General features: G+C 39.6%; 1 protein-coding gene across 1 annotated transcript in view; it reads left to right on the top strand.

Moving 5' to 3' along the window:
- Positions 1–14,737, top strand: part of ATP6V1H (ATPase H+ transporting V1 subunit H) — a 51,199-nt gene extending 36,462 nt beyond the window's left edge. The window contains exons 13-14 of the mRNA XM_074577030.1: positions 79–192; positions 13,754–14,737. Of these exons, the coding sequence (XP_074433131.1) occupies positions 79–192; positions 13,754–13,814 (175 nt within the window). The 3' untranslated portion in view covers positions 13,815–14,737. The remainder of the gene's footprint in view (positions 1–78; positions 193–13,753) is intronic.
- Positions 14,738–14,938: the final 201 nt, after the last annotated feature.

The raw sequence follows: 14,938 nt of genomic DNA, 5'->3' as shown, positions 1-14,938 counted from the left end.
AATGTGAAGTGGTTGGATAGGATAGCTACCCAGAAGCTGAAGTAATGTCAAAAAAACTCCTCCCCTCCTCTCTTTCAGAGTGATCGAACAACTTGGTGGTAAACAGCTGGTAATGAACCACATGCATCATGAAGACCAGCAAGTTCGCTATAATGCACTACTGGCTGTGCAGAAGCTGATGGTTCATAACTGGTATGTGAAGATTATTTAACATACTACTAACAGTAAGAAATATTGGGCTGTGGAGAGAGGATTCAAGACAGTAGGTTTTTTTTTTTTAAGGGCAAATAACACTTTAATGTGGTAAGACTCCAGTTCTTAAATGATAGAGCAATATGATGCTGATGTGTAAGTTCTTAGCTAGGTTTTCTGTATATTTTTATTGCAGTTGAATTGAGTAGCTTGACCTTACGTGACTGAATGTCACATGAGTAATTCACTCAATGTATTTTATCTTATTTGAACTGCTTTATATTTAATACAAGCTGTAATTTAGGCTTGCAAAACTAGTCTTCAAAATGTTAAGGATGTGTGCAAGTGTTTTAGCAAGCTTGCTTAATCTCAGCTGAAGGAATCAGTAGCTTGATGTAGTTGTAAGAGTTGACGTTTCACGTATTTAATTGACAGTTGCTTTGCAGACTGCATGCCTGACCGTTCTTTTGCATTGCTCTAGTCCTTTCCCCCACTCTATACTGTTATTTTTCTGTTGCTGTTTTAAGGGATGCAAGTATAATTTTTCTTGAGCTCCTGGAGTAGCAGAAGCTTATGGACTGGTTGATTAGATGTAGTTGAAAATTGCTTGCTGGTGTCTGTTTCATCAGTTGCTGAGAATAGCATTTCAAATGAGGTTTTTCTTTCATTGTTTGTTGACTAGTTCTCTAATTATTTCTCTAATAAAGTTCCAAAAACCCTGAAGTCCTGGTGTGTTCTGCCACAGAACTTGCTGGTGGGTGACGTTGCCTTTCCAACAGAGCACAGGACCTTTATAGTTAAGCATTGAAGGGCTGAAGTTGTGAAAAACCTCAGTGTTCACATGACAACTTTGTATAACTTGCCAAACTAATTAGGTATGCTAAGCATAAAGCATGGAGACTTAAAAATACTGATTAGGAATTCTTAATCTGAGTATTAATTATGATTTCACTAAAGTTTATATTTCCAATTCGGCATTGCCTTAGAGTAAGATAAAATGCAACAGTACATCTGAATACTTTGTAACATAGATGTTGAGATACAAACAACTAATTTAATTTCGAATTTAAAGCAACCTTTTATTTCTGAAAAGCTTGGTGCTTGGAAGTACCTATAGCTTTTTGTAATTTTTTTTTGCTTCTGACAGATTCTGATCTTTTTAAAATGCTGAGTAGTAGTGATGCTAAGAGTGTAAAACTTGTAGGGGAACAAGGGCCTTAAGAACTCATTCTTAAAGATTTAAGTTGTCTAGTTGCTGTAGAAGACAGACTAGCAAGCTAATAAAAAAAATCTCCTGTCCCCTCTCCCTGCAGTGTATCTTCTGTAAAACAAAGCTAGTTTCCCCCCTTTTCTTCCAAAGAATACAGGTTTTGACTCTCATGCATATCATAATGTTAATTTTATCCTGCTTCCTCCCTCTCTCATACTGTGGGAACCTTCTATAGCAGAGAAAAACTTACATGTTTAAATAACCTACTATGAAAAATCCAGAGTTAACATTCTCCATCTGTAAGGAGGACTTCAGACTTGAATTTCTGAATATGTGGCGATGGAGACTAAACGTGTGGTCATGTGCAGCCTAATTTGTAGGCAATATTGTATGTTGTGCTCTGCCCTGCTTCTCAGTTTGGTGATGTACTTCTTTTCTCACAGTGCTGTTCTGATATATTTGAAGCATTCTGAGTATTATAAACTGGCTATAGCTAAATCAAGTTTACAATGTGGAAGGCTTAGTTACTGAATTTATACTTTATGCAGCGGAGACAGGTCTCATTTCATGTGTGTTCTGATGTCTTGAAAATGCGGTAATAAAAATATAAAACTCCAGTCTTTCTCCTGCACAAACCTCACTGGTAGTAAAAGTTTTCCTGGATGCCTAACTTCTCTTTTTCTCATTTTCAACTTAAGCGTACTAATTTTAAAAACATCACATCTGGTCTAGATTTGTCTTGGTTTTTTAATGTCATGAACATTTCTGTGCCTGCTTTTCACAGTTTGTGAACCTTTAGACGTGAGACAGAGAGATTGCAATTACATCTAGTTTCAGATATTTAGAGGTGTCAATAAAAAGGATCTGTTTAAGTTACTGCCATTTTCAGATTCATATTGTCATCTTCAGAGAATATGTTCTTGTTTAATTCTTACTGGAACAAACCTCTGGGACACATTGTCCTTGGCTCATATTTGCCAAAGTAGTGTTCCCCCCTGGAATGGACATCAGGTAGCTTGAGCTAAGGAAATGACGTATCATTTGTATGTGGGAAGCTCGATCTGTCTTTGTATAGATCTGGCGTTTGAGGTGTGTCAGGAGCTCTTCCGTTTCATAGCTTGTGTGGGGAGAAGAGAAAGCAGAGTCCCCTGACTGCTGCACTGTGCAGTTCAAGTGCCTACTTATTTAGCTTTGCTTTACTATAAGATGGATTACTCAGCAACTTCATGGTTTTGCTTAACTTGCGCTTCAGAGCTGGGGAAACAATAAGCATTTTCCCCCTTTGTTTTTGTTTTTTTCCTTGAATTTAATTGACATGGAACAACTCTCCATTACTATCTGTGACACAGGCATGACAGAGGTAGTCAGGCTTTTCCTTGATCTGGAGGCTAACCAAGAGAAGGATAAGAAAATAAGGGCTTGCTCTGCTGGGTTGAGGTGCCTGAAGCAGCAGAGTAAGGAAAACTTGTGGTACCTGAACCAAGGGAGAGTCATGGGGCAGCTGAAGTGGCATTCTGCTTAAAATACAGTTGTGTCATTAGACTGCTAATAACTCAACTTGGAGACAGTTAACTCCTAAGTAATAGTTCATTACAGTAATAGTTCATTACAGGCTGCTCAACTGGCTTTTCCTTAGGGGTTTTTAAGTCAGGGATAAATGGGGGGGAATCAGACTGTCAGGCATTTCGTTTAATGGTAAAACTAGGTTGGCAAAAGCAGTTACTGCTGTCAGCTTTTCAGATGAGGTAAGTTCAGGTGAAATATTCCAGCTACATTTGCATGTTAAATGATCATGCGCATGATGAAGCAGGGAGAGAAGGTATCGTTTTAGCATCACTTAATATCTTTAAATGGTAATTTATCCTGTGTTTTAATCTCACTTGAACTAACTATATCACTCGTGGCACCCCATGCTGATGTTATTGGCAGATAGGGGAGTTTGGCATGGCAACGATGGTGCATGTTTTTTTGTATGTCCTGTTTAATTTGTGTTTTAACTATGTATGAGAAACATCATCTTCTTATTCTTTGTCTTTGCTGTTCAGTGGCAATACCCACCTTGACCGTTTTAATATTAGGAAATGGTTTTGGGAACGTAATGCTGGTTGGAGCAATGTTTTTAATGATGCAGACTTTAAAAGAATCAAATCACTAAGTTCTACACTGACAGCACTTACATATCACTTTAAAGAAACCCAATATGTTAATCTCTACAGATAAAGCATGTGCCTTTGTGCTTCACAGTACAAAATTTTACTGAACTTCAGGGCTGGCATGGTGTGACTCAAAGCACCTACGGTTAGAAGCCCAAGTACCTTATATGAATCATAGAATGGTTTGGGTTGGAAGAGGCCTTAAAGATCATCTAGTTCCAACCCCCCTGCCATGGGCAGGGACACCTCCCACTAGACCAGGCTGCTCAAAGCCCCATCCAGCCTGGCCTTGAACACTTCCAGGGATGGAGTATCCACAGCTTCCCTGGGCAACATGTTCCACCCTCGGAGTAAGGAATTTCTTCCTGATATCTAATCTAAGTCTCCCCTCTTTCAGTTTAAAACTGTTACCCGCCTCGTCCTATCACTATGCTCCCTGATAAAGAGTCCCTCTCCATCTTTCCTGTAGGCCCCCTTTAGGTACTGGAAGGCTGCAGTAAGGACTCCTGGAGCCTTCTCTTCTCCAGGCTGAACAACGCCAGTTCTCTCAGCCTGTCCTCATAGGAGAGGTGCTCCAGCTCTCTGATCATCTTTGTGGCCCTCCTCTGGACCTGCTCCAACAGGTTGTTGTGTTGGGGGGCCTCAGAGCTGGATGTAGTACTCCAGGTGGGGTCTCACAAGAGCAGAATGCGGGGGGGAATCACAGAATGGTTTAGGTTGGAAGGGACCTTAAAGATCATCCAGTTCCAACCCCCCTGCCATGGGCAGGGACACCTCCCACTAGACCAGGCTGCTCAAAGCCCCATCCAGCCTGGCCTTGAACACTTCCAGGGATGGGGTGTTCACAGCTTCCCTGGGCAACCTGTTCCAGTGCCTCACCACCCTCACAGTAAAGAATTTCTTCCTGATATCCAGTCTAAATTTAGCCTCATTCAGTTTGAAGCTGTTACCCCTCATCCTATCACTACACTCCCTGATAAAGAGTCCCTCCCCATCTTTCCTTTAGGCCCTCTTTAGGTACTGGACGGCTGCTATAAGGTCTCCCTGGAGCCTTCTCTTCTCGAGGCTGAACAACCCCAACTCTCAGCCTGTCCTCATAGCAGAGGTGCTCCAGCCCTCTGATCATCTTTGTGGCCCTCCCCTAGACCCATTCCAGGAGGTCCATGTCCTTGTGCTGAGAATCCCCTCTCTCAACCTGCTGGCCACAGTGCTCTTGATGCAGCGCAGGATACAGTTGGTTTTCTGGGCTGCAAGCGCACATTGCTGGCTCATGTTGAGCGTCTCATCCACCAACACTCCCAAGTCCTTCTCCTCAGGGCTGCTCTCAATCCATTCTCCACCCAGCCTGTATTTGTGCTTGGGATTGCCTCAGCCCAAGTGCAGCACCTTGCGCTTGGCCTTGTTGAACTTCATGAGGTTCACATGGGCCCACCTCTCAAGCCTGTCAAGGTCCCTGTGGATGGCATCCCTTCCCTCCAGCATGTCAAACCACCACAGAGCTTGATGTTGCTGTCAGACTTGCTGATGGTGCACTCCATCCCACCGTCTGTGCCTCCGTTGTATGAACAATGGAGAGAAGCAGATTGTTTTTCAGGGCAGTGCAGAGCAGCTTCAGTGTCTGAAGTTGAGCAGTGGGAATAATCTTCTGTCTTTTAAGATTTGTGAATGTATAGTCTCCTGGCTTCATGCTAAAGGGGTTAATTCCAACCTTCTATTAGTTCACTAAAATAAGAGCTTGATGAAGAGCTAGGTGAATTCTAGATGTTCTGCATTTAATATGTAATTTATGACCCTACTGGTAATCTAGAACACAGTGCATTAGTTTCCACCACTTGTTTGTCTTCTAGCTGGTTTACGGCCAGGGAAGTTTGCTCATGACTCAATGTAGTAAGTGCAGCATATTACTTTTTTTTTTTTCTTGCTCTGTTAGCAGCAGTGCTGTTGGGAGTTGGAGACCATAGGTCAGAGGAGATGTTGTTAAAACATCCAGTTTAGCTGAGATGTGCACAGGTGGATCATGTGTCCTCTTTGTTCATGCAAATGTAAAGTAAAAAGCAGTGGTTTTACCTCTATAGGTCAAAAGTTCTTCAGTATTCATACAAGAGCCACTGACACCAGGGTAGATCTCGCTGCAAACTTGTTTATTTTTCCGATGGCTGAGTCAGGGTCATGGCAGAACTTGTGGCATCTTTTGGCATTTGCTCCCACTGACTGAACTACTGGTCTGTGTTGCTCCGTATTTCTGCTTGTGCCTTAGTAGTAAGGTGCTGTAGGGGTTGCATCTCTGGGTTCAGGTATGATGCCTCATCTCCCCAGGGTCCTTTGAACTGTGCAGGCTCAGAGCTATAAACCTTCTTTAAATAGGCAGACTTTTAAAATAAATTGCTATTCAATTAATTGATACCAACATGGAGAGTATGAGTGTGTTGCAGGATGCTAAACAATGGGAGTTAGGATGCGTCATCGATGCATGATCAAGTATGGTATTGGAAGTAAAATTAATAAACGGCATACTGAATGAAGCAATAAATGCAGATAAGCTTTGAATATGCAAACAGATGCATATGGCTTTCACAGTGCACATTCCAGACAAAATTACTTGCTTTCCATCTTTTAAAATGACTGGTAAAGCAGAGAGATGTTAAAAAATATGAAACTGCCTAGGATTTTCAGTATGCTGTATTTAGAACCTGTTGTTCATCTATAGAGTTAGCATGGAATATTCAGCATTTGTCACTCTTCTTCTTTGGTGTAAACTTTGTTCTCTGAAGCTCATGTGTCTCCTAAGATAGCTTCTGTGTGCTGCTTGCTTTCCGTAGTGAGAAGTGAAGGTGTAATGACAGTTAACTGGCAGCCATGAAGTTTGCTGCGCTGCCTCCCCCCCCTTTTTTTTTTTCCCCCCCCATCCCAGTGCTCAGATGTGTAATGCTTAATATAGTAGGCATAAATCTAGGAAACAATGCCTACATGATAATGCAATCCACTGTATGTATTTACCCTGTTTCTTAGCTTTCATCATCAATACAATTCCTTTTTAGTAGTTAACAGAAGTTAACTAACTGAAAAGTCTGAGAAGATATATTGTGTTCCTGATAAAAAAATATATATTTTTTTTTTAAGAGGACAGTTCCTAGCTAGAATGAGACAAGTTAGGCAAAAATCTAATTAGTTGTAGGCACGCTTGATATCTAGTATGAGTGCTCCATCTCTTTATTTGAACATAAATATATATTCTTGTAAAGCTTCATTCCATACAAGTAGGGACTGTGGTTTGTATTGTGTGTATGCTCTCTGGGATTTCACACTCGGATCGTGTTCTCTGTCATGAGATCTACACTGTTTTTAAAACACACTTTAATATTTCTGGAGCTTCTGTTAGTGTGGAGCAAATATTTTGCAAGTATCAAACATCCTGCTCAGTTTGCATTTTCTTTTTTCAAATAAATTGTTCATTTTCATGTGCTATGCTGAAAAAGTATGTCACCAAAGAAGTAACTTCATGGTAGTTTCACTTCTGATTAGCGTTACTTTAGAGATTGGATTTCCTGAAAGTAAAAGTCAGTTAAACTTGATCTATATCAGTCATTCTGAAATATTCTGTGCAAACTTAAAAGCTCTTAAGTATTGAAAGCATTTTGTTTCCTGTTCATTGTGGCAACTAAATCTTCTGATTCAGTATAAAACCACTTTTAGACCAAGTTGCATGGTTCAGTTAAGTTAGAATCATAGAATTGCCTAGGTTGGAAGGGACCTTTTAGATCATCTAATCCAACCATCAACGTAACTCTGACAAAAACCATCACTAAACCATATCTCTAAGCACTATGTCTACCCATCTTTTAAATACCTCCAGGGATGGGGACTCTGCCACTTCCTGGACAGCCTGTTCAAATGCTTAATAACCCTTTCAGTGCATAAATTTTTCCCAATATCCAGTCTAAACCCCCCACCCCACCCCCCCGGCACTACTTGAGGCAGTTTCCTCTTGTCCGATCGCCTGTTACTTGGGAGAAGAGACCAACCCCCACCTTGCTACAACCTCCTTTCAGGTAGTTGTAGAGAGTGATAAGGTCTCCCCTCAGCTTCCTTTTCTCCAGGCTAAACAATCCCAGCCCCTGCAGACTCCTCATAAGATTTTTTTTTTTTTTTCTCTCCAGACCCCTCACCAGCTGCTTTGCCCTTCTCTGGACCTGCTCCAGCACCTCAGTGCCTTTTTTGTGGTGAGGGGCCCAAAACTGGACACAGTACTCGAGGTGGGGCCTCACCAGTGCCGAGTACAGGGGGACGATCACTTCCCTACTCCTGCTGGCCACCCTGTTCCTGATACAGGCCAGGGTGCTGTTGGCCTTCTTGGCCACCTGGGCACACTGCTGGCTCATATTCAGCTGGCAGTCAACTAACACCCCCAAGTTGATTCTCAGAATGCCTCTGTCTCAGTGTTAGCTCATAACGCATCTTATAAGTGAAAAATGACTTATAACTTGTCTCCATAATAGAAAAGGCATATAGACTTTCATGGATTTTTCTTTTAAAATCTAATAAAAATCTTTGAGTAACAGCCTTGTAATAGGAACTCATTGATCTGCTGTTTCTTTATAGCTTGCATGTAAAATTGTGAACCAGAAGACTAGAATTAATCTTCCCAAAAATGGACAAAACCCCTCTGAAGGGAAACTGCTGAATGAAAAGGAGGTTCTTGCAGTGTCTCTTTGTCAACAAATCCAGGTTCTTATAACCATAGTAGAAACACAACATAAAGATGTCAGATCTCTCCAATCTATTCCATCTGCTGCATGTCCTTCGAACTTGTTTCAGAGAATCATAGAATGGTTTGGGTTGGAAGGGACCTTAAAGATCATCTAGTTCCAACCCCCCTGCCATGGGCAGGGACACCTCCCACTAGACCAGGCTGCTCAAAGCCCCATCCAGCCTGGCCTTGAACACTTCCAGGGATGGGGCATCCACAACTTCCCTGGGCAACCTGTTCCAGTGCCTCACCACCCTCAGAGCAAAAAATTTCTTCTTAATATCTAATCTAAATTGTATCTTTACGATTTGTCTTTAACAATGTATGTTGGCAATGTCTTTTGAGTTGCTTAAGTCATGTGGCAGACTTTTTATTGTAGTTTTATTATGCGTCTGTACTCTTGCATAAAGGGAAAAATTGCCTTAGAACGAGCTTTTCATTTCCACTTTCAAAAGCGTGTGACTGTAGGTTTATCTTTAGATAGAGAAAAATAAAATCAATACTTTGATATTGTTCTTTGTCAAAGGAAAGTATTCTGCCTTTTGGGAAACGAAATCTGCTAAAACAAACTAGAAATTACAGATGTTCAAGGTGGTCAAATTTTTTTGGGGTAACATAATTCTTTAATAAATTGAATTTGAGAAAGAGTTTAGGTAAATGTTGTTAGCAAAGAGAGAATAGGAAAATTCCATCCTTCCTTTCTTCTATGCTTCGTCTACCTCTCTTCCCTTGCCTGCCAAAAAGAATTTTCCGTTTTCCTTAAAGGACAGGTAAATCTAACTGCACTAGAATTTGGAGTATAACACTAAAAGTAGTAGTTCTTAAACTGCAAGGCTTGTTTCTTTTAGCATGTGACCTCTAGAAATCTGTTGAAACCTTAAAACTTTCACTGTCTATCATAGTTGGTTTGTTGTTGACAATGGTCCTTTGCTCAATCTGAAAATTAGTATAGAATTTTCAGTTAAGGTCTTGTGCTAGTTTGCAATTATCTCCTTATTTAATTCTTGCTGAATTTGATGGCTTGCAGGTTGGATCAGTTTCTTGTGCCTTTTCCTAAATGACCTTTAAGTTTTTGTTGCAATTACTGTGGCACTTAAGTATATCTCAGCTTGAGGGTGTCAGTGTATCTCATATGCCAGCACAGCCAATTAAATTAAACTGAACGAAGTAACAAATTGGAATAAGGATTTGAGATGAAACAAAGTCGTGTATTCACCTCCAAGTTTCCTTTTCTTCTTGGAAAAAGCATTTTGGATACTGCAGAAAATGTGTGTCCAAAGATTAAGCCTGAAAAAGGGGAAATTGCTAGTGTGAAAGGAATCTCACTTAGTTATTCTAATATGAATGAAAAGATTAATTTGCAAATGAAAATTACTTATGCCTCACTGTCAGACTTCCGAATGACCAAAGAAGTGAGAAAATGTGGTGTTTGAAGTTTTGTTGATCTGAGCTGTAGTTGAGAAATGGAGGACTTGGTATTTACTCTCAGAAGTGATATACTAAACTTGCATGTTTTTGGTGCTTTTCTGCAGTGTAGTGGTAATATTTTGAGCACCTGTAAATTTATACTGCATCAGTTGTTTCATGTTTGAATGCAATTAACTGTAAATGCAAGCTTATCTGGACCAGCTTTGTAATAAGGATAGTTTTATGTTGAAGGAAGTCAGAAGGGGGCTAAAACTGACCTTTATAAAGGCCTTTCTGTTCTAGTGTGAGGAAGATGGTCAAAGTGGAGCTTCTGGTTCTAAACTTTGCAAGACTTGCAAATTTGAACTTCCTAGGTACTTGGGCCTTTGCTTAATGAACTTTACATCTTGATTACTAATGCTGGAGGACAAATTTGCATTCTTGCTCTTTGTTGTATGGTTTCTAGTGCTGATTCCAAGTTACTGCTACTAGGAACTGTTGCAAGGTACCTTAAAAATATTCATGGAGTTCACCTCTCCAATCCCAGTATGGGGAGTATACCAAAATGACGTGCTTAATTTTAAGTCTATTTATGTGGGAGAGCACAGACTCTTCCAGATGCTTATTGGCTTGAGGAAACACCATTAAGCATGTGGTAACTTTCCTTCCCTTTCTGGAAAGCAGTTAAGAAATAAAGCATTATATAGAGAGATGCTTAATACTACTGGTGCATAGAGTTTCATTTCCCTTCATCCCCTTAAATGATTTAGAAGAAAAATGAGCCTTATATAATGGCTGGACAGCTGGTGTATTTATATTGAGAAAATGTTTACTACTTCTGACTGGCTTTTGAAATATTATATACAATAATACAATGCCTACTCAAGGTAAAAGGCAGCTTTCCAGTGGAAAGAATTGGTGACTGAATTTGTTGTTGGCCAGGACAGTATTTTGCTCCTTTTCCACAACTTTGTACTTGAATTTTGTACACCTTGTAGAATGCATATTGAGTGACACCCTGCATATCTGCTTGGCCCGGTTAGAAGGGAAGAATGGTCTTTCTTGTAAGATTGTGTATTGAAAGACAATGGGTATGTAGGCCCCAAAGCTCAGCTATGTCGAATAAATGATAGCAGGATGTGTTTTGTCTTAGTCTCCAATATGAACTGATCAGGCCTGCATGAATCTCTGCTAGTAGTGGCGACGCTTGTATGTTGTATACTCTTGCTTCTGAGTTTAGCCACCTTAGAAACTTGATATACTTGCAAAAGACCACCCACAATGCCTTTGTTACAGTAAAGGTGGTCGTCATCTTCACTTATGAAGGAAAGACTAACAAAATAAGTTTAAAATAAGGAAAAGTGGTCCAATTAATGTGTTTATAGCTTGTAATTTTAAAAATGAAGACTAATACCTCATTACTTTCCATTGTAGCATGCATCTCTAATCTGTCAGATACTGTTTTGAATATTTTCTGCAGTGATTTGTTATCTTGGTGACAAGATCTATCCTTCTTTCATCATACATGCTCTTACAGTGCAATGTGTTGAATGCTTGCATTCTTAAAGGTAGTTTTAATTTTGTGGGGTAAACAGTAATTCTAAAATCCCAGGTTTTCTTGTAAGATTTAACTAAATAACAGTGCAGGATAAATAAAAAAATCTTAGATGCTTGGTTTGTAATAGCATAATGATGGACATCTGCATCCAATTTATGTGTGAAGACTGAATCTGACAGTACTACTTAACCTTCTGCTATGATGAAATACCAGGATTTAAAAAACATACTTGAGTCATCTTGTCCTTTTAGTACGTATATTAACAGAGGGAGAACAGGAGCCTACTGAAGCTACTCTTAGTAATTTGGGTTTTAGTGGAAGATGGGATGGAGAAGTGAGTGAAGGCCTGGCAGAATAACCTATCAGACTTCTCTCCTAAGGCTGCATGTGAAAGCTTTATGTTGAGAAGGTCGGTCCCTCCTGTCAGTCTTTTACCAATCCCGCTCATCATCCGGTACAGACCATGCAAGAACTTGTCCTTGGTTAACCAGTGGCACTCAGTTGGAAACCATAACCAAAAAGAAAATTAACTGTTACTTGTAGCAGCAGGTGGGACAAGTTTTTTGCATTTCAGTGGCCCTTGGTGGTGGCTGAAGAAGCGATGAGGTAGGGACAGCGTGGGCTTTTCACCTGGGTTTGCAGCGTGGCAGCATAGAGCAGTAACTGCGGACACTCATTTCTGTGTGGGGAAACAGGATAAGAGCTTTTCCTTGTCCCTGGACTTGAACCTCACACCTGCAAATGAATGACCAAAATAAAAGGTTCTGTAGGGAAGGTACTGTCCCATCTACTGTGTTATCCTTACAAGTTTAATGTGTCTGTTAATGCAGTAAGTACCTACAAAATATGCTACTGCTCTGCCGTCTCGGAGATTTTTGCTGAATACACTGTATTATGGTTAGACTTTAGTAAGCCTTGAGCATGCATCTGAACCAGTGTAAGCTATGTGATAGTTGTACTGTTACGGATTGTTAGCTTGATTGATTTTCCTACTTCTAAGTAATTGCATAGGAATTTCACATTCAAAATGGTTCATGTGCGCTTTAAGAATAAATAACTTCGCAGGCTTGTGAGCACAGCTGTGTATGCAGCAAGCGGCAGTTGCTTTCAAGGCTGGATGTTAGACAAGAAACACTAGAATCAGTACATGCATACGGGCATGAAAAACAGAAAAAAAGCTGTTTGTGTTTTTTTGGATGGTTGTCAAATCTTGTTTATTTTGGTGGAACAATTTTGAGTCCTGCAAAACCACAAGAGAGCAGCTCCTTTCCTTCTTTGCCATCAGGAGCCTCTACTTTGAGGGTGGTAACCTACCTATTATGTTCGAGTCATACCTATTGAGTATAGACCAAGCATTAAAATACTGTGATCCTGCAGCAACCCCCGATAAAGCTGTGAAGGAAGGCGCTAAACCATAACGTATAGCTCAGCATATAAACTATATGTTATTTTCATTGCTAGTTAAGTTTGAAGTTAACATTATAGAAATTTTGCTTTTCTAGATACTTAACTATAAAAATGAGAAAAGTTCTGTTGGGCAGTACAGTTGTGATGCTAAACTTCATTGTGCAATAGGAATTGTGATGCATAGGGAATAGCTGTTCAACAGGACGCTAAGCTGAAAACTAGTTTTTGAAATGTGCAGTAAGAACTGTGGGTTTGGTTTTTTTTTTTTAAATAAAGCAAAAGTGCATACTCTTGAGTTATGGTGTTTTTTTTAAAAAAGGTTTCATTCTGAACATCATTTCTCTGAACGGCTTCTAATGTTTAACCTGAGTAGGTTGCAATACCTGTGGAGTGAGACAAACTGTGCTGCTAAGTGTATGATCAACAATGGAAAAAGAACGCCTACGTTTCACAGGTCCTAAACCCTCTCTCTCAGATGATACAGTGGTACAATTCTTGAAGTTTATTTTCTGTAACAAGCAACAACCCAGATATTACTAAAGACCTCTTTCGGCATATTGGTGTTTCCGTGAAGTGTTGGGCTTTTATAGGAAACAGTGAAAGATGGGAATGTACCTTGAACATATAGTTCTTCAGTCAGTGTCTATTTTGCTGGCCTATGGGTTAAATTGCCAGTATGTCCATCAGTATTACTTGTGCTCATGCAGCTGGGTTATAGGAAGAGATCCTTTCAAATACTTTGACACAGTTTCTAAAATGTTTATTCAGCAAGCAAAATCTCTGGGCTTTGTGGGTATTCTGTAACAGTTGCCAGGACTTCTAAATATTATGACTCGGCTTTTTCTTTTTCCAAACAGTTTTGTTGGAACCTCATTTTCAGAGGGATAGATGGTGGCTACCTAAAGCTTAGGTACTCTCATAGTAGCTCCAGTTGACTGTAAAATATTAGTAGACATTATTTCAAGGAATAATTCTAAACTTAAGGCTTTTTCCTCTTTTCTCTACTTCAGACTTCCCACCACTATCCTACTCCCCGCATTCCAGAATGTTTCTCAATGTATTTTTTTGTTCTATTTCAGGGAATACCTTGGAAAGCAGTTGCAGTCAGAACAACCTCAAACGGCCACCGCACGGAGCTGAACACTTCCATCAGTTCATATTTATAACTACAACATGTTTGTCTTTAAATTACTGTCAAGGAAACGCTGAAATCACATGTTCTTTGCCTGATACTAGTGCATAAACTTTCCAGCTCTTCTCCAGTGTTGTTGGCTTAGTAAAAATTTGTTTGTTCAATTAGTTCTGATGATTATGGCTACTAGCTTCCTGTTGTATTCTGAATGTATATGAGGAAATGTGGCTAATATATTGCATTTGTTTCATGTATTTATTCTCATAATAAAGAATGTTATTAAAGGATATTAATTCCATGTTATAATTAGCCTAGAAAAAATGTTCTTTTCTTTTAGTGGCTTATCAGTGTTGTCACTTTCCAAGAAAAGCAAGCAGTCCCTATATGTCTCCAGACAAATTAATAAAGCTTTGACGTGGCATTCTGTGGGAAATGCAATAGCCTGAAAAATGCTGATTATCGGTACTAAAATATATACCAGGTCTTGAAACAGTGTTAAAAATGTGTGCAAATGCGTGGGGTTTTTTGCGGGGTGTGGGACTTCTCTCTTGTTAGAGACTACATTAAAAAGTCTGGACATGAGAAAAGGAAAAGAAAATGAACACTCCTCTAATGAAAACTGATACACTTAAGATTATTAGTTGAGCTGTAAAACATCAATGTTAAGGCTGTAGACAGAATTCTGTGATCAGAGATCAAGTTGGTTTTTTTTTTTTAATAACAAATGTGTAGTAACTGATGAACTTGGAATTTCATGAAGTGTTTTCGTTGTTGAAAATACTTGTAAATGTTAGGGTTCTGGTGTCATTCTAGAATGCATTGTACTTTCTTGATAGCCAAATTATTTGGCTTAGTATAAATTTTTTCTGTGTTTTGTAGCTCCTGATAGTAAAAAAGATGTAAGCATCAATAAATCAAAGGTGGTATTGGATTGGCATGTGAAAACAATCTTGTTGCATGTATAGGAGCGTGGCTTCAGGCTCTTGCAACACTAAGCAGTTAACATTCTTCTGATTCATTTTTAGAATGAAAAGAAAATATGAGAGGACATGGTTTATTCTTTTCAGTAGTCTTGTGTTGTGCAAGTCTCTGAGGAGCTTTAGGGTACTTTGTCATCAAGTAAAAAAAAAAT

This window comes from Larus michahellis, chromosome 2 (assembly GCF_964199755.1).
Source record: "Larus michahellis chromosome 2, bLarMic1.1, whole genome shotgun sequence".
In the NCBI taxonomy this organism is placed as follows: domain Eukaryota; kingdom Metazoa; phylum Chordata; class Aves; order Charadriiformes; family Laridae; genus Larus; species Larus michahellis.
This window is presented reverse-complemented; position numbering and strand designations above follow the sequence as displayed.